At 42.1% G+C, this 27,196-nt stretch overlaps 1 protein-coding gene across 14 annotated transcripts in view; it reads right to left on the reverse strand.

Annotated features, from left to right (window-relative positions):
- Positions 1–1,648: 1,648 nt before the first annotated feature.
- svila (supervillin a) overlaps positions 1,649–27,196 on the reverse strand; it is an 81,849-nt gene continuing 56,301 nt past the window's right edge. For 8 of the 14 annotated variants that reach the window (XM_039616933.1, XM_039616922.1, XM_039616921.1 and 5 more), the window contains 27 exons: positions 26,616–26,781; positions 24,961–25,093; positions 22,422–22,475; positions 20,768–20,839; positions 20,190–20,246; positions 18,669–18,834; positions 18,076–18,159; positions 17,320–17,406; positions 16,675–16,852; positions 16,408–16,580; positions 15,468–15,623; positions 14,263–14,399; positions 13,586–13,733; positions 13,361–13,506; positions 13,013–13,188; positions 12,561–12,714; positions 12,165–12,444; positions 9,924–10,078; positions 9,698–9,803; positions 9,387–9,594; positions 9,176–9,309; positions 7,126–7,281; positions 5,527–5,670; positions 5,238–5,359; positions 4,955–5,110; positions 3,798–3,818; positions 1,649–2,439 (listed from right to left, as the gene is read on the reverse strand). In XM_039616933.1, the coding sequence (XP_039472867.1) occupies positions 2,353–2,439; positions 3,798–3,818; positions 4,955–5,110; positions 5,238–5,359; positions 5,527–5,670; positions 7,126–7,281; positions 9,176–9,309; positions 9,387–9,594; positions 9,698–9,803; positions 9,924–10,078; positions 12,165–12,444; positions 12,561–12,714; positions 13,013–13,188; positions 13,361–13,506; positions 13,586–13,733; positions 14,263–14,399; positions 15,468–15,623; positions 16,408–16,580; positions 16,675–16,852; positions 17,320–17,406; positions 18,076–18,159; positions 18,669–18,834; positions 20,190–20,246; positions 20,768–20,839; positions 22,422–22,475; positions 24,961–25,093; positions 26,616–26,781 (3,656 nt within the window). In that variant the 3' untranslated portion in view covers positions 1,649–2,352. The remainder of the gene's footprint in view (positions 2,440–3,797; positions 3,819–4,954; positions 5,111–5,237; positions 5,360–5,526; positions 5,671–7,125; positions 7,282–9,175; positions 9,310–9,386; positions 9,595–9,697; positions 9,804–9,923; positions 10,079–12,164; positions 12,445–12,560; positions 12,715–13,012; positions 13,189–13,360; positions 13,507–13,585; positions 13,734–14,262; positions 14,400–15,467; positions 15,624–16,407; positions 16,581–16,674; positions 16,853–17,319; positions 17,407–18,075; positions 18,160–18,668; positions 18,835–20,189; positions 20,247–20,767; positions 20,840–22,421; positions 22,476–24,960; positions 25,094–26,615; positions 26,782–27,196) is intronic. The other 6 variants (XM_039616924.1, XM_039616925.1, XM_039616923.1 and 3 more) reach the window with 6 other exon arrangements.

Consider the following 27,196-nt stretch of genomic DNA (forward strand, 5'->3'; position numbering starts at 1 on the left):
ATTGAAGTATAAACAGAAATACGATTTATAAATAAGGTGTAATGTCCATGAGTGTTGGCAGTGCAGTTATCCTCCAATCAGGGTGGAGGTAGGGCATGTTTGACAGCCTGTGGGTAAAAACTTCTGTTGAGTCTGTTCGTCTTTGACCTGATGGACCTGTAGCGTTTACCAGAGGGAAGGGGGGAAAAAAGTGAGTGTCCAGGGTGTGAGGGGTCTTTGATGATGATGCTGGCTTTCTGCTGAAGTCTGCCAGTATAGATGTCTCTGAGGGGGGTTAGTGAAGTGCCGATTGCCCGCTCTGCTGCCCTCACCACCCGCTGCAGTTTCCTCTTGTCCTCCGCGGTGCAGCAGTTGAACCAGAGTGTGCAGCAGTAAGTCAGAAGGCTCTCAATGGTGGAGCGGTAGAAGTTTTCTAGCAGTCTTTGGGGTAATTGGGCCTGACGTAGTTTCCTGAGAAAGTACAGCCTTTGTTGTGCTTTCCCTACCTGGTGGGAGATGTTTGTGGACCAGGTAAGGTCGGCCGAGATGTGGACTCTGAGAAACTTAAAGCTTTCTACCCTTTCTACCTCCTCCCCATCAATGTAGAGGGTAGAGTGCTTAGATCGCTTTGTTCTTCTGAAGTCAATTACCATCTCCTTGGTCTTGGCTGTGTTCAGATGCAGGTTGTTGTCGTCACACCATTTCTTCAGATGCTGAACCTCCTCTCTGTAGGCTGAATCATCGTTGTTGTCGATCAGTCCTATGACAGTGGTGTCATCAGCAAATTTTATAATGGTGTTACTGGTGTGGATCGATGCCTGACTTTAAATCCAAAAACTGCAGATGCAGAGATGATCCACAGACACCACCTTATGAAGAGGTAGAGGTGGTAATTCAAGATTAGCAGTCAGCTTCCATTGGCTCCCAGGGCACCATCATCCTGTGGGATGTTTGTACTCTCACAAAGGTGTACGAGGTTTCCCTGTGATGTCAGTGAACCTCATGGGAGCAGGTAAGATCTTACATAGACAAAGTTTTTAAATCAGAACTTTAATATTTACTCGAGACTGTGTCTGTGTGGGCGTGTCCGACCATCTCTCCTGCCTTAGCTGCCACCTTTTTTCTTTTGTGCAGCTGACTCTCGTCAGTAATTAAAAGTATTTAAGCCCAGGGAAAGGTGAGCTCTGGGCCAGTGTGCCATTAGTGTGGTTGCAGCTAGCGAGCTGTGTGTTTGTGTGGTTGCAGCTAGCAAGCTGTGTGTTTGGTGTATTTGCAGTTAGTGAGCTGCTCTCTCTCTTTGACTTACTTTTTCCTTTATTGACCAACGCTTGAGTTTTGTTTGTTTTCCTTAAATGGTGATAGCGGCTTGTCTGTCTCTTTTAGTTGAGCTACCTTAATAAAATTATTTAATTTAACCGCTTTGCCTCCTTGACTCCTTTTTCTGACCCGGACACTTTTTGTTACTTCCCACTCGCCGCCTAGACCCCTCAGGGGAACGTAACAGAGACAAATCATTTTCACTATCAAAAAAGGACATGGCCACTGCGACATCAGCCGAGTGAGTTGAGGATCACTCCAAAAACACAAGAGTTTGACAGGAAACTGGAGTGTATGTAGTGTGTCTGTTTGGGCAGCTGAAAAAGATGGAAAAATGAAAAAACCCAAAATATTCAGATATCAAACTTTCCAGGTTTATTTCTAGAATACATCTTTATATCACAACAGTCTCCAAAATGCAGACTAGGATCTGTATATAAACTGTACACAAAGCAAGGCACTATACACTGAAAGAATTAAAAATCAAACATTTCATCATTCTTTTTTTGCCTTTAATCAAGTCTGTATCTGTCCCACAGTAATGACACCAAGTCATACCAAGAGCTTCATTTGATCAGTAAACAGCAAACTGATCTGTACAGCTGGAACATGAGACGCAAACCTCTGCAACATTTATTATACACTTTATTTTGTTAGGTTTTCAATATCTATTGAGATTTTCCTTTTTTTTAAAAAATTCTACATGGATTTAATATAAATATAATTTATTTTTAATGCACAAACATACATAGCAGAGAGTATCATGTGGAGGGAGTTCAGCAGGCTGACAGACCTGCCGACACCATGGCTGCAAAGCTGACAGTGTAAGGTGCTCCTGCTCAAAGTACACAAGTACATACATTAACAGAGTGGGAATTTACATGACTGCCATTAAAAACATGCATCCACTCACAATCCTCTCCTACAACCAAAACACATGCCCACAGCTCCTCTCATCCATCCTCATCTGCTCAAGGGTCAACTCAGAAGAGGCAGCCCCACCCTTGGAGTCTCGGAGTTTTCTGATGACATCAGCAGCGCCCAGTTTTTCATCATTCAGAAAAGTCCTTTGGCTTTCTTCAAGTTCATCTGCTTCCAGCCGGGCAGAGCGCCGAACTCCTCTTTGCTCATCTCCAGGGCTCTCTGTGGGATCAGTCACACTCAGAATCAAACACACATGATGCTCTGCTGCACACGCTGATTGCAAACTCAAAGCACTCAGTCCTGTAGCCTACACTGTGAGTGACAAACATCTGAACACATTCATGCGTCAGTGAGATTAAACACACATTCGAGCTTCCAAAGTGCTCACATCTCCAGGATTCAGTTCACACGCGTGTGGGTTGTGAGTAGGGATGGGTATTGATAGGATTTTCACAATTCCGATTCCATTTTCGATTCTGTTTAACGATTCGATTCTTTATCGATTCTCTTGTCGATTCTTTTTAAAAAAGGAGAACACACAGGTCGATTAGCTTAGAACTTTGTTTTATATCTTCTCTTTGAACAAGATAGAAATTTAGGAGTAACATGGCCTTATGAACCCAACAGTGAGATCTTAAGAGATCCACAGCCTACGGCTCTTCAATGGGGTGTCACAGGGTCCCCAGGAAAAAAAATTGTAAATGTAAAATAATAAAATAAATATTCTTCTGTAGCAATAACAAAGTATAACATAACTTATTCTGTAGCAATTACACAAGAATATCCAGTAATGTCCCTGCCTACAATTAAACACATTCACTTACCGAAAATCGGGGCAAATGGGTGCAAGTCTTTTACCACAAACTTAGTCACTGCTCGGTGACATTCGTCTATCCTGGCCTGAAAGGAGACGCTACCGGTAGACTGCAGCGAGAACTGCCAGCCAGACTCTGTCTCATCATGGTCACCTAAATGCAGCGCACAGTAATGGCAGGTTTTGTAATAAGGCAGATCGCGCTAACATAATATGCACTGTTAGTTGATTATTTACCTGCTGCATTAACGGGAGAGGACGTGCAAACGTTACCGCTGCTGCTGGGTTGAGATTCACGAGTCCGGAGCGGAATTAAAAACACGACATTCATTTAAGGTTATCGCGTGTTTTGTGAGCAAATGCTTTTGCATATTCGTAGTGTTTCCTCCCTTAAATGAAATATCTACTTTGCAAGTATTGCAAGTTGCCCTGTTGTCATCCGTTCTCGTAAAGTATAACCAAACTTTTTAGCGTTTGAGCCGCTTAGGCGCCCTGCCAGGTAAATGACGCTCCGCAGCGTGGTGACGTCATTCGGGGCGACTGGAATCGATAAGGGAATCGTTTGCAAAAATGGCAAACAATTCCAAGGAATTCAAACAGTGGGAACCGGTTCTCAACAAGAACCGGTTTTCGATACCCATCCCTAGTTGTGAGTGAACAGCCTGTAACCAAACATGCTGTAGTAGAAACACGGTGTTAGAAAGGAGAGAAAATGGGTGATAATGCTGAACAAGGAGTGAACATCCCAAATCAGACAACTCACCTTCCCATAAGCCCCCACACCCTGGAGGGTGGAATCAATGAAATAGGTAAGTTCATGAAGGGACAAAAGGAGCGAGACATGACACCATTAAAGACAAATGGAAGAAGTTGGAGAAAAGGAATGAAAAGAGGAATAAACAAGAGAAAATCCTTAAAAAAACAAACAGAAGTGAGAAGTAACGTCCAGCTGTCCAGCTGTTTAAAAAAGGCAAACTACACACTGGCTGCAAAGATGCATGACCTCAGCTGAGTCACAGATAAGGAAAAGACAAGCAGAGAGGATAAGATGGAGAATCAAAAGGTGCAACAGCAGTACTCATGCTCTGGGGAAAGTTGCTAACATTCTGGGTCATTAAACCAAACCAATGACTTGAAAGACAATTTCCCTGAAGTGCTGACTGAGCTGTAAAATTAGGGGGCGATCCTGTCTTGGTTCATCACAACAAGCAACTACAATGTACTGTATGCAGCACTTCAGTAGAGGTTTGTACTACTTTTTGTTGCCTATGTATGAATGAACTTAAAACAACTTAAAAACAAACAAACTGAGGTTCCTTCCTGGTGCTTCCCCACCTCCTATGACAGATTTTCTGGAAAATTCAAAGGCAGCTCCTGAGTGCCTTCCCTAAGTGCCTGTCTTGTGCTCTCTTGCAGTGTTTTACAGTAGTGAATACTAACAGCCAGAGTAGTCTAAAACTACAGACTACAGTCGATGTAGTCTATGTTGTGACCGGCAAAATAGAGTCCAGAGAAACTCTATGAGGACACAAACTTATGTGGCTTCAGAGCGTGTTTCGGTAGTAACATTAGAGCAGAAGCAAGCTAAGCTTAGCTCGTAATGCCCAAGTTACCAGGTAAATTAATGCTGACCATCATTAGCTGGAGGGAAGCTAATACAGCCCATCTGGCCAAATTTAAAAGTGGAGGGCTGACATCAGCAAGTTATTTGATTCATGGTGGTGAGCTAAATCGACCCAAGGCTGTCGTTCTTCTGACTGAAATAAGCCAACACAGACCAACTTAAAAAAAAATATTGTTGTCAGCTTAGTTGGAAAATGTTTTCTTAGAGACTTCTTGACAAGTCATTTAGTCATTCAGTTCTAAAAGGAAGCAACCTTTAAAATAAAATCACAGGCTCTTTACACTGGACATTCTTACCTGGAAGTCCTCATCAGACAAGTAGACCTCCAGGCGGAGGGGGTCCACTCCCTCAGGCAGCGGCCGTGCTAGGAGATCTGCCAGTGGATATGTGGTCTTACAGAGCCGGGCCAACACATCCTCAACCAGAATAATCTGATGATAAATTTCTGCCTCCTAGACACCAAAATGATAAGATAATTTTTTGAGCTGATCTCCAGATGGACCTGTATGCGAGTCTTTGACTTGTGCACTATTTATTTGTGCTTCATATATTTGATATTAGTACGTTTGGTCCACACACCCTCTCAGTGATCTCAGCGATGTCCTCTCTGTGCTCCCAGCTGGGGAACATGTTTGTGAAGGTGAGTGGCTCCAGACCAGCATGGATCAAATATGCTTTGGGAGGCTTCTTCTCATTCTTTTCTGAGGTGAAAAAAAGCAAGAAATTTATTTTAAAACAGGCAAACATCCTTCATTAACATCCGAGATTTCATTTATTTATCTGGGTTCCAAGATCCTGGGGCTGGTTTAGCAAAAATTTCCACAACTACTGGATGGGTTTTATATTTATTAGGAAGAAAGTGGAATACCTCTGCAGTACTGCAGAACCGTCTCCATGGCACACTTCCTGTCCGAGTCCCAGCGGATTCGGGCCGAGCCAGTGCTTTCACTGTCCTGAGGCCACCAGCCCTGCCACAGGTACACCTCATGGTGGTTGTCTACCAGGAACAGGGCTGATAAATAGGTGGGGAAAAAAAAACAAGATGATCACATCTGGTATGCATCATTGTCAGATTTTCAAGTATTCAGTTAAGTGGTCGTTTTTGTTCAGTGTAGCGCTGGACATGACTGATGGATTTGTCCTAACAGTTGAAAACCTAGACAGAAACCTTCCTGCTGGCTCTGGTGAAAACTCTCAGCACACACTAAAGTTGTCATTCCTAGCATTCATGGATGTGCCTCAATCTGTATCCCTTCACAAGCATTTATGTCCTTAAGCAACTCTTGATTGGCTGGTGATTGCAATGACCATGTTGGACAGAACCATTCACCAACTAACCTTTAATAGCGTGCACTACTACGCTGTTATTATTCAAACAACTTGTCTTGTTTTGGAGCATCTCCCAACCGAGGGCTAGACAGACTAGTTAGCTTAACTCTCTACAGACAGCTGCATGGTAAGGTAGGTTAAAATGCCAGGTATCACACACAGTCCTCCTTCCTATCACTCCAGCTAGCAGTGATGGAACCCTCTTTCCTCTGGGCTCAACTGTGCTTTGGAACAAAGTATCGAGTAAAGACACCAGGCCAGCTTGTTTTGCTTGAAAAGTCTCCAGCAATGGGACGTTTCTGCTCCAAGTGTAGCCTCAAGCAATGCTGAGGTCTGCACCCTTACTGGTACTGCTGAGATAAGCTTTTCTTGCAAAAACAAACAGCAATTATACAGAGAGAACCCCAACAAGAAGACAACCTCCTTTGAGCAAGCGCTTCACAACAGTAGGAAGGAAAAACTCCCTTTTAACAGGAAGAAACTTCTGTCAGAATCAGGCTCATGGGGGATCAGCCATCTGCTGCAACCATTTGGGGGGTGAGGGAAGGACGACAGGAAAAATTATACCAAAAAGACAAAACTGATTACCCTGAATAATGATTGCATAGTAGTGCAAGCTACTTAGTTGGTTCTGCTCGACATGGTTGTTGTGGTCACCAACCAGTCAGCATTGATGTAATAAGATAAATTGTTTACGTGGAGTATGCAAGGACTCGCACCCCAGAGTGAGGGATCTCATGCATGTCATTCTGAGAACTGGAGTTATGGAAGTAACCTATAGGGAAGTGATTCTGGCAGGATACCCAAACTTGCATTACAAACATTTAATTTCTCCTTAATCACACAGCCCTTTGAAATTCTACTACCTTTCCAATTATTAAAAATATTTGGTCTTCTCTGCTGAGTTTAGCTGAATTTCTAAAGTTGTTTTCATATTGAAAAAACTTTATCAACCATGTCCAAAGTGCGACCCTTACTTGTAGCACTCTGCTGATCTCATCAGCTGCATCCAAACTTAAAATCCTGAGCACAAGTTGACTGTAACATTCCTCAATAGACAAATTTAGAAAGTTTTTGTCTGGACTTGTGCTTAACGCTGCTTCAAAATGAGTGCAGACACCGTGTGTGTCTACTGTACCTGGTTGGGAAGCTGCATACAGGTCCTCCTGTAGGAAGGGCATGGAGTTGACCTGCTTGGGGTCTCTGGCGGGATAGAGAAATTCCACAGCTGCAAACTCTCCTGAACTGCTGCTCAGCTGGTACAGATGAGGTGTGAAATTAAACCTGCCTGGATCTGTAGGTCAGAGGGAGAAACAGACAACAAAATGACAAATTTACAGCTGAAAACATTAATAGTTACTATAATGTTTTATAATAGTACAGTTACTTAAGTGCTGTGTGTTTGTTGTGTACTGTACTAATACACTTATGCTTTTTTACTACATTCTAAAATCTGAATCCTATGAACAGCTGTGAAATCACAGCAATTCACATGTTTTTTTATAGCTGGATGAATTCAATGATGTAGATATGGGATGGATTAATATCATTGCTGGATTTTCCTTTTGAAAAGAAATTTACAAATACATTGCTCAAAAATTAAATGGATAAAAGGAATACTTTGAAAACATATCCGATTTGACCACATCCCGAGGATGCCACATCCTTTGATGGAAATGAAAACTACAGTATCAACCTATACACAGCTGAAATCAAAGACAGCCTGAAAATTAAAGTGAAAAAAATGATGCAGCAAGCTAGTACAATTTGGTGAAATTTCATTGGAGCAACAATGGTACTCAATAGTTTGTAAGAATAAGAATAACTTTATTTATCCCGAGGGAAATTCTTTTGTCATGTACATGCTCAAAGCAGCAGGAGAGACAGAGGAACAGATAAATAAGATATACAATATATACAATAAGAATGTATGACCCCTAAATGCTGGTATGCATGCCTGGCAACGTTGGCGCATGTGCCTTATAAGACAATGGATGGTGTCCTGGAGGATCTCCTCCCAGATCTGGACCAGGGTCTCACTGAGTTCTTGGACAGTCTGAGGTTCAACCTGGTGGCATCGGATAGACCACAACATAATGTCCCACAGATGTTCTATTGGATTTAGATCAGGCGAGCGTCGGGGGCCAGTCAATGGTGTAAATTCCTTTATCCTCCAGGAACTGCCTGCATACTCTCACCACATGAGGCCCAGGACTCAGAATACTTAATGACAGTCAGGGTGTCATTGCCATTTTGTTACCGTTTTATGGTATCATGTGACAGGAAGATGATCTCATGGCCACAATAAATGTTATATTTAACAATATTATCCGTATTCTCCATCAGAAAGGGACAATAAAGAAACAATATTATGTGAGGCTGCAGTGTTTGGACTTGCAGGCACAGATGAAAGAAATAAGTCGATGGATCTGCACTAAGTGTTTAGCTTGTGATATTTTCTTAACATCAAAAAAAAGGTGAATTCCAGTTTTTATTATTGCAACATGACATGCATTTCTGGAGGTATGACGTGAAATAATTCTGCCCTCTCACACTAATTAAATTCTTTCCAAAGCTTCCCAGATCTGGATCCATACCATCTGTACATGTTATTATGTCATGTATACTTTTCTAAGTATTAAAACTGCTATAGATGATCAAGATATGCACTTGACTGCTGAAAGCACTCTTTTTTTTTTTGGTCGTAGTAAGTAATAGAAGTCATCAGTTAATTAAAAACACTAAAAATATCTCTCAGGGGAATAACCTCTGAGCAGATACGATATTTACTAGTTCAGTGGAGATGAATATTGAGTTCATGTGCTCAGTAATTCCAGGAACAGAATATTTCTGACAAAACACAAAATCAGCACTCTTGCCTTTAATAATTTATTTACTGATGTTTTAGAGGTCCCTTAAAGGTAATCAGGAACAAACTTTGGGCTTAATAGACTGAAAATCTACTCTCTGCTGTCATGAGTTAAAATAGCATTATATATTATAATGCATTATTTTATGCTAAAGCTTGATTTAAAATCCTGCTTTGAACATACACTGACCACCACAGCTTAAGCTCATATTTACTAGTGATACTATTCAGAAATTCCTGAAATTCCTGAAGTAATTTCACTACAATTGTGAATGCAGGACTTTTACTTGGAAAGGAGAATTTTGACAAGTGTTCCCACCTTGCAGCATGCAGTCGTAGGCTTTCCTGTCCCGCCTCCCGAGGGCTTCCCAGAAGCCCGTGGGCTCTGCTCCCTCATCACATTCCTGGATGGTGACCTTGCTGCTGCTGTGAAGGCCGGCTTCCAGAGGACAACTGCAAAAAACCAGAGTGTGTCAGACTACGGGGTCAACTGAAGTCCTGACAAGGGGAAAACAGAGGTTTGCACTCACTGTTCTTTGATCTTATTGGCAGCAGTGCATGCCACCTCCCGCGTGTGCACCTGAGACTTGCAGCCATGCCACAGGTAGATGAGGGCCTGGCTGACGCTCAGCAGTACCATGGAGACTCTTGAGCGCAGGCTGCTGCAGTGACAGGCGACCTCCAGCAGATGGCCCTCTACCTCCACCTCCCCACGCACACAGTACAGACGCCAATCATCTGAGACAAAGAGGGCAGACGAACGGAAGTGAAGGAGATGGCCAAGTTATTTGGAGGTGTTTAAAACGAAGAAATTAAAAGCTGTCCACTGCAGTAAGCTTACTCTGCGAATTTTCCTCCTCCTCTTCCCTCTTTCCTGAGTGGATGATCATCCCTCCCTTGAAGCACTGTAGGAAACATGGAGGCTCCTTTCCCTGCTGGACTTGAACCTAAAGAAAAAAAGATGTCAAAGCAATCATACTCCCACAAAATGAAACTGTAGACTAAGGAAGGCAGGAAACAAATTTCTATTACATGCAAACTTGGTCTTTCAGACACTCTTGTTGTACCTGTGCTCCACGCTCTTCATCCAGCTCGACCGTCATGAGTGCTGATGTTCCTTTCTCGCTGACGGTGGAGTTGCGGCCCTGCCAGAAGAAGTAGCAGCACTTCTCCTTCCCCGCTCCTGTCGTCTTCAGCTGCTCCGGGTTTTGTCTCTTCCCAACTGTAAGGGAAACATTCATCTGAGGACTGTGTCTGCACACGGCCACAAAACCACGATTCATGAACATACATGCTACCCCTCAGCGTCCTAGTAGATGCACCTGTGATATAAATGTGAAAATCCTAGGCCCTCTGACCTTGAGGTTAAAGTCATCAGGATTCAAACTCGCCTGAGAATTTTAGTAGATCTACCTATGGTATGAATTAAAAAAATCCTAAGCTGACTTGTTCGAGTTATGAAGATCCGAAATGATTGTCATCTCTTCTGAGCTGATGAGAGGTTTTTGTATCTGCAGGCATGAAGCTGGTGTGTGACTCAATGAACAAATGAGCTCTCTAATAAATCGAAAAATGTCTGACCTGCTTCGAACTTGGCAAGTTTTCTGCAGAGTCCTATTTTAGGTCATTCGAGTAATGCGTGGTCTCAATCTTTTCAATGTTGCTAGGCAATAACCACAAAGAATATAGCAGATTATGTAACAGAATAACAAGTCAAATATAAATGTCTGTTTCTGTATCGATATTCAGTCAGTGCCCTTTTCCAAAACTCTTTGACAGAGACCTGGCGCTCGTGAATCGACATCTGGGGGGAATTCCACAACAGCAATGATACTGCTGGAAGTACAACTTCCAGGAGAAATACAGCTTCTTAAAACCCTGTTCTGAGGCAAAGGCAGCCAAGCAGCCTTTAATCAGATGTGACTGGTGATTTTATACATCTGTTTTTCATGTCTTGGTGGACGTTTAAATTAAAGTTCATTTAGATGCTGCTTCAACATAACCGCTCAAATATGGTTCTGAGGTATTTCAAGAAGGCTGCGCAGCAATGAGACTGATTTATAGACGTTTGATCAAAGCTACAGATATCACAGACCGACTGTCACATAATTCTTCTGATTTTGGAATAGAGTATAGACCATAGTCAGACCCACCTACAAAGCACCGAGTGATTGTATGAGTGATTAAGACCATCACCTTTGCTACTGCTTATATTCTGAAAGCGGTCCCCATAAACAAACTAAATCTCATACTATTCTGACCTGCTAACGGCATGTTAGTGTGGAATTTTGGATGTAGCTTACAGGATAATATTAGTAATAATATACAAGTAGTATTACAGAATTGAGTATTGGGAAAACCGTAGTGTACCACCATGGCACCAGGCACAGCACTACTCGATTAAAACATAGCAGACAGGTCCAGCATAACCACTGATTTTCTGTGGCTGCGTCTAAAACTGATCACAGCAGTGGCAAAACCAACTATTTCTTTCCTCCTTGTACTCTCCCCCTCTTGTATTCTAACAAGCATTTAGTTTGTTTAATCTGTAACAAAAAAAATGGAGTTTGTGGTATTCTGCTTCGCAAGTCAAGAGCAGCGGCAGGAGCTGAGTCAGCTTCACTGAATCTGCAGACATTTGGCTGCGTGGTACATAATTGATTTCACCAACAGTCCTCCCCAAAGGTGTACTCTGGTATTCTTGGAAGTACTCGGAGTGAGTCAGAGAGGATGTGCTATGTGGTTAAATTGGCCTAGATCTGCAGTAACAGACATAAAATCAAGGATCCTGTGGTTCTGTGGTTTAGGTAAATTAGAAATAAATGTATTAGTATTGTAGTCAATACTACAACTCACTCAATAGGACAACTTTTAGCAGTGGAAAAAGCAAAACATTATGTGCAAACTGCATACAAATGAAGAAATTATAATAAACATGACTGATACACTGTCTCCATCACTCCATTTGCTGGCCGGTTTGAATGATTGACTCTTCTAAACACATCCCTGCACAAGTGGTAGACTGGACACCATAAGCGACTTAGCTAGCCCACAGTTGTTACTCCCTCTGCAAGCCACTTTGTTACCCACCTCCACCTTGGGATCTCTATCTCGTGCGATCAATGTCTGCTGTCATTGTTCTGTTCAGTGAAGGTCTGCTGATCTCTGAACTCATACTACTAAATGTTACTGCAGAGGCAATAACCAGTCTGTTTTGACAAAAGTGGTCCTTTAGGAATGCAGTTCATCAACTACTGCTAAATTACAAGGTTTACAATGAAGGTGTAATCTATGAGCTCAGTACGCACCAGCAGTGCTGACCATGTATTTCCACTTCACTACATAGGTGTCACCCTCGTGGAACTGGCCAATGCTCTGGCGCGGCAGGCGGCTGTAGTCGAACTCCAGGATGTGCCACACCTCCACTGCCAGAGTGCTGATCTCGTAGCTGCGCCACTCCTCTGCCTCCACCAGGCCGTAGCCCCGGCCCACATTGAAGCCATCCAGGATGGTGCAGACAGGTGTCTGATGGAGGGTCAGCATCAGTGAGGCATTGCATGCACTGGGCTGATCACTGCTGGGCTGCTCCTGGTGAGGATTGAAGTAGAAGAAAGAAATAAGTTTGTGCTGAATCTGCTGAAGCATGTAACTCCCACAAAAAACAAAGAATGAAGACGTTGGTAGAATAAAGTGTTTGCTGACACCTTTTGATCAGTACTGTGATCGCTGCTGTTTTTTATGGGACTGGGAGTTTTCCTGGAGTCGCTCCAGTCCAGGAACTTTTCTTTGAACAGGGTGGTCTCATTGTGTTGAGTCAGTCTGCCAAACACTGCCCAATCAGGGCGACCCTGGCCTTTTCTACATGTGAAGCGGACACAGTGTATACATGATACATTACTATTAAAACCAATGAAAATGCCTGAAACACACTCCTGCAATGTCAGTGAATTTCTGAAGCGTTACTTTGAGCAGAAAGAAAAATTGGACCACAAAGAGAAAACATGACCGTCTCTTTCAGGTTATCTGATATAAGTGTATTCTTTAAAGCTCTCTGCACAAAGGACAAAAACACCATGTGTATGCAGACTTCCTGTGATTGACATTCTCAATATCTGTACATAACCTTGCATCTAAGCTGTAGTATGTGTATCCATACTTGGGTATGAGTGGGTTACACTCTCCTGGGTCCAGTGGGTTGATGTCACAGTTTGTATAGTCAAAGGTGCCATTCCACAAGTGCTTCGCCAGCTGGAAAGCCACCTTCCTTTGCGCCAAAGTCACTTCCTTCCCGTGCCAAATGTACATCTCACTGCCAAAGTCAAAAACTAGAACCTGCAGAAAACAGAGAAGGTGGCGTTTTCTCAATAGCGTTGGTGTTTTTATCACCACTAGAGGGAGCCAAAAGTCATTTTAAATCTTACATGCTTGCATATGATTTTCAAACTTTATTTTAGATTTGAGATGGATTTACAGTTTGCAACAGTTTTAACTTAATTTGTCTCACCTCCTTAGGATTGAGCAGACAACAGCGAGGCATCTTGGCCCAAAAATCATCATCTGGGACCAGTTTGTCATCCATCAGGCGATAAATGCAGTTGGTCTCCACAATGGCGCCCTCATACAGCTCATCTTCATCTGGCGTTCCTGCAGCTGCAAAAGCAAACACGGAGGCATTGGATTTCATGTTATTGAAACAGTTTCTTGGAGTTTTTCACTTTTGAATCCTTACACTGATAACTCGACTGCCCCCCCAGGATCTTCCAGAACTCCTTGACAGCATGGTTTATTGTGTTAATGCCCTCTTCAATGACTTGGACATAGTTGGCTCGACAACCCAAATCTCTTTTGCTCTGGATGAAATTGGCCAACTCTGAAGCCTGAAAGACAGACGGGGACACACACACACACACACATACACACACACACACACATACACACACACACACATACACACACACACAAAAGTAGAAACAGTTGGAATAAAAACATGACAAATCTATTAATCATTTTAGAGAAGAAGAACTTCGCTGTCCTCTAACACACGAAATAACTGTTAGAATATAAACTACCAAAGTTTATGAAGTGAGCTAGAATGACCCCATGAAAGCTGTGGACACTGGCTCACAACAATCCTTTGTGTCAGATTTAGGTCACTAGTTTATTCAGCTAAAAGGTCATCAGAACACACACACAGCTTCCTGAGTTATGCCACGGTTGCTTCCTCCTAACACATCCTGCACTTGAAGCCCGTCCCACATGCAGCAGTGAGACTCTTATACCACATGATTTTAGTTCTGAGAGGGCTGTAAATTCCCAAATAGTAAGTATACTGCACTCAAATCTAAGCGTACCAACAATAAGCTGTTTTCTAATCACCGTTTTGCAGCGCTCTGAGACGTAACCCACCTTGCTCTTCTCAATGACATTGGCAAACTCTCCGATCCAGATAAAGCAGTGTTGTGGTGTGATGAGCAGGAAACAGTCGCCGCTATTCAGGGAGGATGCTCGTGGCTCCACCAGCCGGGTCTGGATGTGCCGGCGGCCTGGTTTCACACAGACACAGACAGGTAGTCTGATTATCACATTATTGCACTTGCAGTAACAGGGCAAAGATCTGTTAGTCTCACCACTTCACCACATATGTTATCTACATTTAACTTCTAATTTTCCTTATGCAAATAAATAAGGGCAGCAAAACAAATATTTGTTAGAATTTTATGATTTTAGGACGCTTTTGGCTTATAAGAAACTAGCAATGCTTAAGCATACCCATCTACCAACCATCAGGTTGGGACAGCTAACCTCCAAGCAAAACAGTGACCCCAGTGTTGAGGATTTACTCTGAACTACAGACAGCGGGTTTTAGAGGAGTGGATCAGCCTGGGGCAGTGTGAGGCACCCTGGGGCAGTGTGAGGCACCCTGGGGAGAATGATTTGGAGCCACAGCTGTCACCAACAGACATAAGGAGGAGATGCACAGATACCAGGAATAGACCAACTCTCATCTCCAGTTTTAGATATCCTCTGGTACTCTGGAAAGGACACCCTTGAAGAAGCATCCTCCAGAGCTTTGTGTGAACTGGTTTTTGTTTTTCCATCCTCTTAAACGATTAATTGTAGCAGCTGCTAAAGACTCACTGACTGCAATTTAAAAATACTGAGCATCTTTACTGAACACACACAGTTTATTACCTTGTTTTTTTGTACTACAAATTATTGCCTGGAATTGTTTTCCACTCTACACCAGCTGCACTGTCTTTATTTTATTTTATTATTTTTCTTTGGCCAAACACATTGAGCAGGCAGCACACAGTTTAGCATCTTAGCAAGACGCTGCCAGGTTAAAATGTGGGATTAATGGAAAAAAACCAGCATGAGCATGAGTGCTAAGCCTAAAATGTGAACCTGAATAAAACAATGAAGAATCACAGCACATTAATCAAAGAATTTCTGAAAAATTGCAGAAACCGAAGAGCTATTGTCTTCGCTTTTAACAAAAGTATGCAAGTATGGTGCAGTGGACTGAATAAAAAGAGAAGTAGAAGTATTCCTGTTGTGTGGGTAGGTGTTTCTGTACATTTAGTGCAGTGTTTCCAGTATATTTAACTGACCTTTGACCTGCAACAGCATGAGTTTCTTGTAAGGCACAGCACTGTTGTTGGACATCTGCTCTGAGATGTTGACGCTGCGCAGGTTGACGTTGCTGAAGTTCTCCTTGCTGGCCAGACCGGCAAGAGCCACTTCAGAGAAACCAGAGTTCTTATTCACTGCAGGAAACAGAGCAGAGCACAGAGAACCGTCATGAGACTGCAAGAAACACACATATAAGTTTAATTCATTACTCTTCATTCTTATACAGCAAGGACACCTCCACCCAGTACACACAGTCATGACCGCAAAGCTCCACTGTGTCTCACTACAGCAGGTACTGAAGGTTTAATGCTATGAGAGGAGGTGAAGGAGGAAGTTACACATCAAAGAGTGTGGGTTCTTTATCTTCACAGTCAAAACAAGCTGCTGAGCACGTGCAGCTCGTAAACAAAGCTGACTTTTCCGAGGACTGCTCGGCACAATAACAGGAAAGGGACATGCATGCAGGTCTGCTCACATCCCAAAGCGGTGTGCGTGGGTTCATTCAAAGCAAGTGGAGAAGGTTTTAGAGTGCATGATACAAGTGAGCCTTTCTATATGAGAGTGATGCTATATTGCCCTCTTTTTCCATAGAAACACTGACTCAATTGGTCAATACATGTCTCTGTCAATATTAGGGGCAAGATATTTGCATTTGCTGATAACATGAATGCACACATCACAGGGAAGAAGAGAGAGGAGATTTTTGGCCTCTTTGTGCATCTGTCAATTTCACCAGTCTCCCACAACACGGCACAGTTTGACACGCAGGGTAAAGTAGGAAAGGCAGTGTCCAATGCGCCTGGCAACAACCGCAGGAATGATAAATTACAACAACCTGTTGGTACTTGGACAAATAGAGCATCGTGAAGGAGACTATATATTATTTTAAACAGCTGCTCCTCATCCATCCTCACTTACTCTTCTCAGCCTTCATCCTTTTGCTCTCCAGCAGGCCGATGTTGAGCCTCTGCTCTGTGTACTCGTGTCTGATGTCCTCCCTGGCAGCCAGCATCTTCAGAGGGTTCCTGGATGACTGGACATTACGCGCTGGGCGCACTGCCCGCTTGTGCTGTACCATCTCTGAGGTCAGCCTGCAGAGAGGTCAGAGGTAAAGGGTCACAGTTAACAGGAGCAAGTCTCACCCTCAGTGATGAGTCAAAACTACATCAGGCATTGAGAGCTTACTTTGGCACCTGGGGACCAAAGATGGCATCAAAGTCGTCATCTATCTCCAGCTTGTTGGTGATGGAAGGGAGTTCCTCCACTTGGCGGTAGAACTTGGAAAAAGTTTCGTCTTCGAGGGTCATCACTTCCTTTACCTTCTTCTCCGTCACTGTGATGGTTGCTTCTGGCAGTCCAGACACTGAGGACAGACACAAAAAGGCGACTCTTTAAAAACCACAAAAATACAGATTTTAAGACAAAAAAATGGAAATTATTCACTTTCTTTGTGACTTTTAACCAGCCTCACAAATAACCACCAACCATTCTGCGTAAGGGCTTTATCTAACACATAATTACACAAATTGACTTTCATTTGAAAGCTGAATGAATGAATGAAAGATGAATATGCATCAGATTGTCACACAAGCCCACTCAGAAACGTCTGAGTGAAAAGATCGAAGTTTACCTGGTTCTTCAAAATTTAAAAAGAACAGTTTTGCAGCAGGTCCTGAAAGGAAAACCAACTGCTCCATGTCAAATGTTGCTTTTGTAGAAAATAGTTTGATATCACTTGTATTGTCTAATGATATCAAGAATAGATTGTTTCTGCAGCTATCTACATGTAAGCATGCACCATTAATGCTCATGTGTCTGTGAAGGACTCACTTTTATTGTTGAGCTTGCCCAGGAATGACTCCAATTTGTCTAGCTTCCTGTCTGACTCCAGGTTCAGATCTGGCATGGCCTTGATTTCTGCACACGCACGCACGCACACACACACACACACGCACGCACGTGCACACACGACAGAGCCAACAAAGCGTTTGATTTGAGGTGAAAAGGAAAGCGACGTGAGGTTCTGCTCGTACATGTCACGACTAATGTTACTTCTGTTGACTGAATAATAAGTATGATGGAAAGTTACAGTCACAATGCCATGAATCTAAACATGGTCACAAGCACTTCCAAGGCCACTGAATGTGAACTCTTCAGCACCTCAGACTCATGCACATTAATCCAGGTGACTGCCTTCCCCTGGGCTACGTTCTATTAGGCTTTACAAGCCAATCGAAGTCTCACAACAACATAAGTCACATTAGTGTTGGTGATATTGGTGGTTTGGATGAGTGGCGTGATAAATGGCAAAAAAGACAAAAAGACTAAACCTTCAGTATGAGACATCTGTTCCATGTCTTTGGAAAGAAAAGCAAAAACAGAATAACATCAAAAGTACACATTTAGCACCTACGCAACATGAGCTCAGAGGCTAACGAGGTAACAAAGTCGTGTCATTAATTTAAATCAGATTTAAGTAATGGCTGAACCCTTAAAGTCCTGAAAAACCCTCCTGAAACCATCTGTTAACATGAAAGCAGGGTGACATGCTCTAACAGGGAAAAACAGGAATGAAGTGCAACTGACCATCCTGTGGTTTAGAGATGGCAATGTTGCCATTCTTGGGTTTGGACGGCACAGGAGTCTGAAGAGCAGCAGGGGAGGCCAGACCTGCAGGAACAGAGACGTACATATTCATGTAATGACTCAGGTGCAATCTGAAGGGGAAGGGCTGTTTGTGACTTTAGTAAAAACACAAATTCATTCGTTTTCATAGTTTCACAGGCGGATGCAGTACTATCAGTTTGTAGGTTCACACAGAAAGCAACAGGTGTGGGTGTCTTTACATGTGTTGTATGTTACAGAGCTCTGGAATAATAAGCAGGACTAGTTAATGAAACTGTCCATCATTTGCCACATCAGGGTAAGTGCACAGCTAATGGGTAAGCTCCAACCATTAAATCATTTTCTGCTTCAGCGAAGGCCTTGGAGCAGCTACTCTGGCCTGATGGAGGGAAAACGAGAGTCATTTTCCCCAAGCGCTAGCTGTGGAGTAAGCTTTTTTTTTTTAAGGATTCAGGACACAGAGCTGAGGCTGAAGTTAACTCTTTATTGCACTGCAGCAGTGCATAACAAGCACAGGTATACCAGTGGAAAGCGAGTGTGTTTTGCCCTCTCACCTTTCTTCACCATGCGTGCAGCCACAGTGAATTGGGTTGAGTCATTGGCAGCTCCGTGGCCCTTGGACTTCCAGGCTTCCTCTCGGGCCACGATCAGCTGCTTCCTCTCCTCAATGGACATGTGAGCCTCGATGCTCTGAGACTCCATCTCAGCCTCTGCTAACCTCTGAGAAAAGAGGGAGGACAAGTCAGTGTCAAATGTAAGAGAACACTTCTCAGGTGCCTTACTGCATCGTTTGTAATGTGCGATGCATTCCAGGGAGCATTTTGTGAATGGGTAACCAATCGTGTCCCTGCATTTATTTAAATGTCCTTCATAAAAGTGCTTGCTATACAAACTCAAAGCCCACAGGACAAATATGGCCCTTCACAAATTGTCATGTGGCCACAAAATCATGCAAGACTATCAATAAATTTTACCCTGCTTAGCTGAAGCTGCACTATGATCATTAGGCACCACATTTGTGTCACACAGAATTTTAAACAGCGTTTCCTCTACTTTCATGGAAGTAAACAGACTGTTGATAATAAAGTCAGAAAGTCTCCAGAGACATGGGAGACCGAATGCTTCTCGGCATCGACCAAAGAGAGGCCCACGGATCCATTTGCTGAGATATAAACTCAGTTTTTCAAATAAGGGCCTCTAATTTTATTCTGCACGTCAGCAGAGGTTTGGAGTCATAGAGGTGCTGCAGGAAGCTGCTGAACTGTAATGCAAAATATGTGTTGGATCCAAATAGCGATGAAGAAGGACGAATCACTTAAACTGCAGTTTATTCACAGCTTTCAGGCATTTATGCACAGAAACTTGGTGCCAGAAGATTTGGGTGTACAGTGCAGCTAACTTGCTCTGTTAAATCTGTAATGTAAAGACGATGATTTTGTTTAAGCACCTTCAGTCTCCTACTTGCTGTAATATTCAGGCTTTTAATTAACACTGTGGTCAGCAGGGCTGTGAGGTGAGGTAGCGATGTTGTTGGGCTAAATGGCACGGCTATTATGAAAACTTTTTCTGGACTTCTTAGTGCCTGGATGTGGGTTTTATTTGGACAAAAATCAACAACATTTTGGGGAAATGCCAGATGTGATTCTCATTTTCGAGTGTGGCCTTTGAGTTTGACACCCCTGTTCAAACTGCAGTTGTCACTAAAATCTACCCATCAAAATAGACACAGTACTGCATCTTTTGCAGTCCCTGTGTTTAAATGTTTCCCACATTTATAAATAACAAAGTGCCCAAATACACAAAGACAACACACACAGCAAATGAGTCTGTCTCACACAGCGCTAAAGTCATTCACCTCCATCTGAACAATATTAAGAAATGAAATGTGACTGTGTGCGTGTTTAAAGTGACTCGTGACAGTAACATGGAAGAAATCTATTTAATATAGCAGACTGCAACTCATGGTGCCGATCATGACTGGAGCTTTGATTGCTGTGTTTGTGTGGAGGCTGGCAGCGGTGAGTGGGAGGGGGAGGAATTGCCCAGAAAGCCGTGTATAGTTTCGAAAGGGTCACCTTCCGTCTCCAGGGGTGTTTTTCATCCACCTGCACGGGTCTGCGAGATCTGATGGCCTTCACAACCAGAGGGATGGATGAGGAAGGTAAGAAAAGATGAGGATTATGGATGAAAAGATGGAAGAAAAGATCCAAGCTCTGCACAAGCACAAGAAGCTGCAGGGGCTGCCATGCCGGCCCTGTGCTGATAAAGATGTGTGACTTATATCAATATCAGTGTGCTAGTGCCTCCCATACACCACAGTGGATTTTAAATTAAAAAAGTGCAGACTTCAGCTTTAATTCACTAATTACCAGTTCATTAATTAACCATTAGGACATTTTTATACAGTCTCAGTTTTTCAGAAACTCAAAATTAAATGGTGGTGTACAGAGGCAAAAATTAAATTCCACCACTGTCCAAATATTTATGAACCTGAGAATAGAAGGAAAACATTAATAGTGCATATTAACCACAGTGATGTGGCTAAGGAGTAAAGTTGTAGAGTAGGGTTTGTAATGTGTGAGTTTAGTGAAGCAGGTGTGTGAGCAAGTACAACAAGCAATGTAAGGCAGCAAGACCTGGTGACACGTCCTACCTGGCTGGCTGATTCGGTTGCATTGTAAGGAGGCTCAGGAGGAGTAGAGAAAGTAGCAGCAAACACTGGCTCCTATGGAAGCCACAGAAATAGGAAATGTACACATACACATGAAGGGGATGATCAGGAGTATTGCAGCTGCAGGGGTGTCGCTGGGATTTTAGAAACACTGGCGTCATGCGAAACAAGGCTTTAATGTATCAGTTTTCTAGTTACATGTAGTGTGAGACTCTCTGCAAAAACAACTGTACAATGAACTCTGCGGCTTCGGAGATTTTTCAACAAGTTTCAGGAAATAACAAGTTGTGTCACAGACAAGGCATTGGGATGATCTCAGTTTGGGGTTAGAGGCTCCAAACCTACAACAGAAAGTCTTCATTCCAGAGTGTGGTGACCAACAAGGGAGGGGCTGATGAGGAGCTTGACTCACATTAGTAAGTAAAAGTCAGGGTATTCTAGCCTGTGTCATATTCAAGGGAGTGTAACAATAAAAGATAATCTAATTTAAAGTGCAGTTCAGTTACTTTAAAGAAACCTAGTTTTGCTGTCAAATTACAACAAAATACAGCATTTAGACTCAAACCAGTCAGGTGCGTCATATACCACTACCATTCATTCAATCTGGTTCAATTGTTGCGGGTAAGTACTGTGTATAAGACAATCATTTGGTTGAATGGTTCTCATTTATTACCAAAAAGCTATTGTCTCAGTAGTGTTTCCCCAAGACGTACAGCTGCCTGGTCTACTCTGTATTCACATGTGCACAACCATGCTCGCTTAGCTGATGGTTAACTTCACAGTGAGGGTTTAACTATCAGGCCTGAATCAGGCCTAAAATGAGAGCAGGAAAAAAACATTTTCTCATGGATATTTTGTTTACTTTTTCACTAATGTACCATAAGCTGAATTTAAAGAATCATGTCATGTTTGTGTTTTTAGAATTTAAAAATTTCCCTTTAGTGGTTATTGATGGTTTTCCTCACTTTTAAATCATTCTTTCTTGTTATTTGTATCCACCAATGTAACAAACACATTGTGCAAACAATACACATTAATAATAAATTAATGAAAAATCCCTGCGGCCACATTAATATTACCAAGGACATGCCCAGCCACAGCCCTGAACCACTGGAACAGAGACGAAACTGGAAGCAGATTGGAGCGTGCCGAACTGACGCTTGAGATTTTAGACCAACTTTCAGACAAATCTTACGCCATAAGAAAGATTTGTCATAAATGTGAGTCGATTAGAGAAGCAGAGGTTATGTGGTAAAGTGAATATGATAAATGGGAAATTTTAAACTCAATTAAATTAGATTCATAGTGTAAGACAGACCAGGAAATTTTAACACAATTATAAACCTGAAACCTGATGAGCAGTGGTGGGATGAGGAACACAGCATAATTACAACAATCAGAATGATTATTAATACAATTTTTCCTTAAGACACACCCACACGGAGTTCCACCACCACTACCACCAGAAACACACACGTAGCTCTGTGTGTTCCACCAAGGCTATACCTCTCAAAAGAGTGAGTTTCCAGGTTACAGGAAACAAAGTTAAAGATGGAAAAATTTAGTTCACAAATCAAAACTGAATGCATTTGACACATACGTGCACACACGGTTGCTTTCTGCACACGGGCCTTACCCAAAGCTGGTCGGACACAGCAAACTCGTCAATCATCATCATCGCTTCATCATCCTACAGACGAGCAGCCAAAGAAAAAGGGACAGTTCCCAGCATTCATTTCACACACAGGCCAAAGCACATAACACCCGCTCCCTGTGAGTCTTTACAAATTCTATACTCCAGGTATGACATTTATCACGTGGGCGAATGCTTAATTTCTAGGTAAATATCAAGTTTGTAGCATGTGTGGAGTAAAAAGAAACAAAGTCCATCAAAAAGCTACGTTGTCCAAACAGCCTTTATTCTGCTCTACTTGCTGTTTTTCACTGACTCTGTTCTGTATCTGCTTTATCTGTAGTTTTGCACTTCTTTGATTCAAAACAGGAAACCTGTTGAATCATATCTACTCGCTCGGATGAATTGGAGGACGGAAACAAGATGAAAAACATCAACTGCCCTTCCCCTTGACCTGGACTCGGCCATCACTTCAAGTTGATTAAGTCTTGAAAGATTTCCCTGATTTGATTAAGACATCATACCTTAAAAAAAAAAAAAAAAAAAAGGCTCCTCAATCACAGTGTGTCTGATTGCAGACGATGAGCCAAAGCTACATAAGCAAAGTACTTCCTGACCTTAAATAAACTACTAACCCAAAATGAAAATATGTATGTGTAAAGCTGTCGAGCTGAGCAAACCTTGATAAGCTGCTGGAAACAAAAACAGCTGTGCCACAGCAGCTGAATATGTCTAAACAGAGAGGTGCGTGTCCTGTGCCTGACCTAACCCTTCCTTCAAAAACAGAAACGCAGTCAACATGCAGAGGAAAGAAATCAGGTTTATTTTTTTATTTAAAAAAGAAAAAGTAAAGGACATGCAAACAGAGACAAACAGAAGAGTGAAATTTTACATGTAACATGCAGTTAAATAGAAACAAAGGCCTAGCATGACTAAACATAGAGGCTACATTTTACAGTTCAGTTCGTACAACTCTCACGTGTTGCTGACAGTTTGAATACTTTTCAACTCTCAGAGAAAAGTTAAAAACCCTACAAAGTGCTCTCAGCTTTTCTCTGAGGGGAAAACCATCTCAGTAAGTGAGTCATTCAGGCAACAAATAGGATTCAAATCCAGCTTAATTAAGCTTCTTTAACCTTGATAACAAGTATAAAACATATAAAGCAAAACATCCAAATATGGAAGTCAAAGGCTGCAAATACTGATGTTCAATCATGTGTTCCAACAAAGTTTTTATGAGTGACTGGCTACTGTTTCCAAGATGTTCAAGTTTTTACATTTTACATTTATATACACACACTCTTTACATGAGATTTAATCATGACTGATTAATTCTCTCATAATATTTTATCTTCATAAAGAGAAACAAGACTCTTAAACAGCAGGATTATTCTATGCCAACTCCCCCAAAACTTATTTAGAGACTTGAGAGGATGTTATGACTTACAGAAATATCCATTTCAAGTACCAGGTATACTATCATAAGTACAGTTATGTATAGTTTATTACATGGCTAAATGTATTAATTATTACTACATTAATTCATGCGGGGCTAAATTAATCAGAATTAAGTGAATAGCTTAGGAAGAGTGGCCCTATGAATATTATAGCAAGCGTGCTTTCCCTTTTGCTACTCCAGAAATGATTCATCACAACGCAAAACTACATTTGTGATTGTCAGCCTCATAAGGAATTGGGATTTTATTATTATTATAAATAGGGTTTCACTATCTATTAGAAATCTGATAAGCTAAAATGTTGGCTAATGTAAAAGTTACCTAAGTATTTGAACTGCATGCATTTAATTTCACTGTATTTATGCATTTTCGGCCTAAAATCAAATTGGATTTTAAAGGTTTATGCATGAATGACGTATGCAAAAATTAGTATCCCAAAAAGAAAGGAAAGAAAAGAAAAAAACGTTCATGATTGAATAGTGGCAGCCGCAGGCTTCCATACTGAGGAAATAAAAACAGCATGCCCCATGAAGTATTGTGTGACTGATCCAGACACCACAGTATGTATTCTACTGCCAGGATGGAATACATGCAGATTATCTTTTGATACAGTCCAAGAACAAAAACATGCAACAGCTGCTTGAGACAGAACAGAGAAAAGAGAAAAAGATCAAAAGACACAGACAAAAACACGACCTCTCTGTTTAGAGATATTGAAAATTGTTACCATGTTCCTTGTAGCTCTGTTCTACAGAAGTGATTATTTAAAGAGTATCAGTCTTTGATCAGATTTTTTTTCTGTACACGTCAGCAATAGAAGATCGACAACACCTACTGAGCAGCATGATCTCAGAGGCTGACACAGGAAATACTCGCTTTCGTAATGTGGCAGAGTCGATCAAATCAAATTAACCAACTCACTGCATCGCTTCTGCATTCAGGTCTCGTGGACATAAAGTAGCAGAGTCAGTCATGAATGCATGCTGCTATGACTACGTGCAAAAACATGAGCGATACAAGGGACAACCTCAGGCTTCTCTGTTGAAGTGTTAGTTCAGCAGTGAGTGCTCACGTCAGGTGGTTACCTTCTTCTTGAAGCTCTGCTCCACCTCCCAGAATTGAGCGTTCTGCTCTGCTGCAGCAATCTTCACCACATCCTGCTTCTTATTGATCCTGTTCCTCCAGTCCTCCTCGCCGCTCTTCTTCAACAAGGCGACTCTGAGTGGGGAAGGGGAGAGGATCATGGGCTGTAGCATACAAATAATGTTTTTCAGTTGAATTTTTTGTAGTTAGAGGACACGTTTCAAAACAAAGAACCGCAATGAATCCTTATTTTGGCTAGGCTTTCAAATCTAATCCAGAGCATTTATGGAAAACTTGAGCAATTTGTTTAATAGGTGAGTTTTATGAAGATGATTTTGAGACACTTTGTCAAATGTGACATGACAAACTGTATGTTAAGGATGGCACAAAAACAATTACATGCTGTGGTTTGAATGAAGAGCCACTGAGTTTGCAGCTACAGGCAGACTCTTTATTTCCACATGTGCTGAAGAAACAAAACCTTACTTCCCCAGAGCTTTTAGCCTAACCTGTCACAACAGTAAAGCCAACAAAAAGCAGCCATGCTCCTTTACATTTATGAATGAGAAGACAGCAGACATTAAACAGAGGCAGCGAGCATGTCGTTTGAGAGCCGTGGAAGTAAACAGTGTACAGACAGAGCAATGACAGCTCTGATCCACTTACACATAAACATTGATTAGAGAAGCCAGTCAGTGTAACAGGAGCTGGGAAAGCAACTCAAACCTCAAACTTGAATTTTTCATCTTTTTAATAAGGAAAACTGGGATTAGGGTTAAAGTACTTGACAAGTCTAAAAACCTAAATGTGAGCAAGAACAGGGGTTCAATTATTGAGCTCTCATCTGTGAGCTGGGGGCAGACAGGACCAATATAAGCAAGAGGTCAGGGTCCTGGCTGTGCCCCACTTGCCCTCCATCACAAGCACCCCTCTGTGACCCAGCGAGGAAATGTCCTGTTCTGCCCCCAGGGCTACACAGCGAATGCAAAAACAGGATGAAAGCAGCACTGAGTCCAACTTGCAAGCTGTATCTGGGATACAGACCCTTGCTCCAGAGAAATGCTTTGAACGTGGGAATGACACAAATTAGTCAAGACATGGTCAAAGAGTCAGCTGTAGGAGAAGCACAATAACTGGTACAGACTCCACACGCTTTAACACCAGTTTACATGCAACTTTATTATATCATCAGTCAATTTAGAGCATGATTAGTGTCCTATGTTTGCCAGTCAACTAGCAGGAACAGCTCAATTATCCCAGTATGACATAACAGGACTTATGTAAGGATTTGCTCGGGAATCCAATACTCAGCTTTAGTTTTGTTATGTAACAACAATGAAATGTAATTAAACTCATTCAATAGAAACAAAAATCTATAGTTTCTCTATCATAGCCAGCATTTTGCTTCTGTTAATACTCCAGACTTCATCCCAGGAAGCTCAACAGTAAAGACTAAGAAAAAAACCCTAATACCCTAAAAACTCCTTCCGCTTTATCCTCATGATGTAATTTTCAGTCATCACATTTCATCCATTCTTAATTTAAAAGTTAAAGAGTTGATCACAAATGTGTTACGACTGATGGCCATTCATAAATAATAAATAAAATAAATAGTAAATATATATTAAATCCTATCCTAACACACTTCCATGCTCACCTCTCTTTGATGGACATGTGTCGGGCCATCATCCTGTCACTCAGTTCGTCTCCCTGCTCAGGCTCAACCGGGCCGGCTGGGTGTGCGTTGCTGTCCGTGTGCAGGTCCGCTGCTTCGGGGAAGCCAGATGCTGCTCTGGATGTTACCACAGTGGATTCCAGCAGCTCTGTGAGTGTGAGCACACGCAAATAGTGAGAGGAGAGAGAGAAAATAAATAAATAAAATAATTAAAAATCAGTAACTCAGCAGCAACACCATAAACATTAACAGTGACAGGTTTAATGACCTTTTGAAAACACATTAAAATACATTAACTGAGAATCGCTGTGTAGGGTGTAAACCCTTTAACATAACAGTCGTCAGAGGTGTCACAGTGCAGACTCAGCATCTCAAAGCAGCATCGCAGCAATCATCTTTCATGCTCACCAAAATAATCCCATCCACCTCGTGAGAAGCAGCAAAGACACTTTTCACAGCTTTAAACATCTCTGCCACAGCTGTCAAATAACCCACACTGGAGACTCAGGTCAATGCACTATTCCTTCCCCCTGCCCCGAAACAAGTTCCACAGTTCCAGTTTG

The sequence above is a fragment of the Oreochromis aureus genome, linkage group 9, assembly GCF_013358895.1.
Source record: "Oreochromis aureus strain Israel breed Guangdong linkage group 9, ZZ_aureus, whole genome shotgun sequence".
NCBI lineage: Eukaryota > Metazoa > Chordata > Actinopteri > Cichliformes > Cichlidae > Oreochromis > Oreochromis aureus.